This window comes from Astatotilapia calliptera, chromosome 4 (assembly GCF_900246225.1).
Source record: "Astatotilapia calliptera chromosome 4, fAstCal1.2, whole genome shotgun sequence".
Classification (NCBI taxonomy): domain Eukaryota; kingdom Metazoa; phylum Chordata; class Actinopteri; order Cichliformes; family Cichlidae; genus Astatotilapia; species Astatotilapia calliptera.
Window position 1 is genome coordinate 18,784,063 of NC_039305.1, and position 3,733 is coordinate 18,787,795.

At 43.3% G+C, this 3,733-nt stretch overlaps 1 protein-coding gene across 1 annotated transcript; it reads right to left on the reverse strand.

The window, feature by feature from the left end:
• Positions 1-412: 412 nt before the first annotated feature.
• LOC113020040 (insertion element IS630 uncharacterized 39 kDa protein-like) lies at positions 413-1,317 on the reverse strand. Its single transcript, XM_026163708.1, has 2 exons — positions 1,154-1,317; positions 413-972 (listed from the first exon to the last, which is right to left on the reverse strand). The coding sequence occupies exons 1-2, from the start codon at positions 1,226-1,228 to the stop codon at positions 520-522; spliced, it is 528 nt and encodes a 175-aa protein (XP_026019493.1). The 5' UTR covers positions 1,229-1,317; the 3' UTR covers positions 413-519.
• Between the last annotated feature and the right edge of the window lie 2,416 nt (positions 1,318-3,733).

The window sequence follows — 3,733 nt, forward strand, 5'->3', positions numbered from 1 at the left end:
CTGCTGTCAAAACCTGACATTCCTTTGTCAAAATGTAACTCTGTTGACAAAATGACACATACTTGCATCATATGCAAACACTGACAGATCAGGGGGAACACACTAGTCTTCTTTATATAAAACACTGCAGTCCTTGATTTCCATTGTTTATTCAGAAGGCACATTTACAGGAGACACATTTTCAAACAACCAAAAACGCAAATAGACCTACTCAATATTGTACATTGCAGTACCATGAATTCAGATAAAGCAAAAAAAACAACAACAACACAATAATACTGCAATAGAAAAAACACTATACTGTAAACACAAAAAACCATGACAATTGTGCATAAGTGGGCTCTGTTGGGGTCTGGCCACAGGACCTCATCAACATCGCAAGCAATGTCCTCTCCCGCTAGGCACTGGGGAAAATATCCTCTTGCATGTCGAAACCATCCATGGATTGCTGTCACCTGAATGTCGCCGCAGGCCTGTTCCATTGCCTGCAGAAGAGGCATGCGGGCATGTGGTTGGCGGTCATATACTCGCCATCTCCAAGCCGAAAAAAAATTCCTCTATAGGGTTCAAAAATGGTGAGTAAGGGGGCAAGTATACCACTTCAAATTGATTGTGGTTGGAGAACCAGGCCTGGACCAGAGCAGCCCGATGGAAACTGACATTATCCCATATCACCACAAACCTGGGCTGATCTGGTCTGTTCTGTACAACTATATCATGGAGAGCATCTAGAAATGTGAGTATGTGTTGGCTATTGTATGGACCTAGTATTGCATGATGATGCAGAAGCCCTCGAAGGCATATGGCGGCACATAATGTGATGTTTCCCCCGCGCTGCCCTGGGACGTGCACAATTGCCCTTTGGCCAATTACATTACGACCCCGTCGTCTTGTTTTGCTCAGGTCGAATCCAGCTTCATCAATGAAAATGTATTCATGAGGCTGTGCAGCTCCATCCATGGCCAAGATTCTCTGAAAAAAAGGGGAACATATCACTGTACTACAGTGCTACACATACAGCACCCTCACCCCATCACACAGGTACCTGTGTAGCTCTCAGAATAGATCCATGTGGTACTGATATGGTACATATTCAGCTGCTACTGGACTTCACCAATACTCTATTGTAAATGTAAGGGACAGTTACACGTACCCGTACATATTCAGCTCGAAGTCCTTTGACCCTGTCACTGTTCCTCTCGAATGGGACTCTGTAGAGCTGCTTCATGGTGATGCTGTGTTTACCCAAGATGCGTCTGATGGTGGTGATGCTCACATGGTCTATGTTGCTGAACACTCGCCTGTCTGCAAGTATTTTCCGTCATAGCTGGTGGAGACGGATGGCATTGTCTGCCCTCACTAGGTCCACAACGGCAAGTTCCTGCTGTTGTGTGAACAGACGTTGCTGTCCTCCCCCAGAAGGTCTTCGAGTCATTCTGGAGAAATACAACCACATATTGTCATTGGTTTGCTTATTTTTCTTACAGTACTTTACTGTACGTACTGTGTCATCCACTGTACAACACTGTACTTCAATATAAGGAATCAGCCACTTTGGCTGCAAAAGGAGCATTAGCACCCCGTACACTTGATATGGTAATGTGATATACTGTAGAACAGTGCTATAAAACCATCTGAGTAGAGCAGAAGGTATGGAGGTGAAGACATACCTGTTTTCTAGTCGGAATGTTCGTATTACAGATGCCACTGTGAAGCGGCTTAGATGTGGGTGGACTCTCTGCCCAGCTTCCCTCATAGTCAGGCCATGGTTGATGACATGGTCCACCAAAGTTGCTCTTATTTCATCAGAAATATGGGTCCGTGCATGGCCTCTTTGGCCTCCTCCTCCTCCTCTTCCTCCTCCTCCTCCTCCTCCTCCTCCTCCTCCTCCTCCTCCTCCTCTACCTCTTCCTCTTCCTCTTCCTCTTGCTCTCCCTCCATCCATGCTTGCAAAGTTCTTGAAATGGCTACGCTGAGGGCTTTTTGTAGTTGGCTAATTGGTGTTCGGTTTTGCAAGTAAGTGCCTTCAGGTGTGTATTTGAGTGGTTGCAATTACCCGATGTGTTTTGTATTTTGGATACATGTGTTTTCCGAATGGCACCCTGAAATTTCATTTTGTGAGCGAAGTGTCTTATGTATGAAATGGAGTGTAGCATGCAGGACCATGTGTGTTGCATAAAGGAGTAGGTGTGTTGCATAATTGGAACTGGGGTGCAAAGCAGCGCTTTTGTTTAAGGTAGGGGTACATGTGTTTGAGGTATGGTAACAAAAGCTTCAACTTGCATGGGTTCATGGTGTTCAAGCAACGGGCAAAAACTGTAATTGGAATAAGTTTCTAAACCAGTGGGGCCTGTGGAAGCGCAGACGCAACAGAATACTTGGCTTGACTTTGACTCTTTGTCAGCATGGCTACAGTGGTCAAGTAAAACCTGGAATGTTTTCTGTTTTCCATGACTAGTGATGAATAGTGCTAGCTTTTGGAGGGCATTTAAAAAATTTTTTTTGTTAAACTATCAAACCGGGACCTCTACACACATTACTATGATTTGATAATAACTGTGACTTATACGGATTAAACAGAGTATCAGTACACTTGGAAGCTCTCAGTAATTAGTAATTTGTTCCCACATGATCTTAAAAAAATAAAAAAATCATAAGCAGACTTGGTTTTGAGTCAAAGCCATGTTGAATATTAGTTTGAAGTGGAAAATGTCCTGTGTTATAATTTAATTTAATTAATTAATTTATTTATTATGGTGCTTGACCCCATTCATCCACCACATGCAATGGGACTCATTGTGGCATCATCTCATTTTGCAGTTGGCTTTACTTTCTTTCCCATGTCATAATTACTTCGTCCACTAGAGTGCAGTGCTACACTATAGTTGGACTGCATGTCCTACCAAACTGCTGCACTATCAAGTCATGCTTTACAGTTTTTTCTGAATGCTTAAACACTAACTGTGATTCCTGTAGCACAATCTCTAAAACTATTCAGACTTATAGCAAAACCACTCACTGAGTTTGCAAAACTAAAAGCACAAAAACTGCTTTGCACTCAGTTTGCAATTTTGTAACACACACTTTGCAAAACTGTAGGCACAATTCACTGCACAACACTCAATTACCAAATTTCCAACACACTCCTAGCAAAAGTATACACATGTATGGCTATCATTAACACTAATTTGCCAACTGTCTGGCACACTTTCACATGTGAAAACTTTTTTAGATAATTCGTTCACTTTGCAATCAGCCTAAGCACTATAATACAGGTAAGCTGTGTGTGCGGAGTACAATGGAGCGAGCAGAAAGAGTGAGAAGTAGAGGAGGCCGAGGAAGAGGACGTGGAGGTGAAGAAGTAGGATGAAGAGGACGACAAGGACAAGGAGGAGCAAGGAAGACGAGGAGGGGGGAGAGGAAGATGAGGAGGGGGGAGAGGAAGGGTAGGAAGAGTAAGAAATAGAATTGCTGATGACATCAGAGCTACAATAGTGGACCATGTCATCAACCGTGGAATGACCCTGAGGGTAGCTGGCCAACGGGTCCAGCCTAAACTGAGCCGCTACACTGTAGCAAGTACCATAAGGACATCTTGAAATGAGAATCGGTCAGTACAGTCACTTCGCACAAAGATTTGTAGCACTGCCATATGCCAATGAGAAACACACCAATACCATTGATGTAAAAATACTGAAATTGTTACTTTACAGAATTGCTAGATGACCAGATG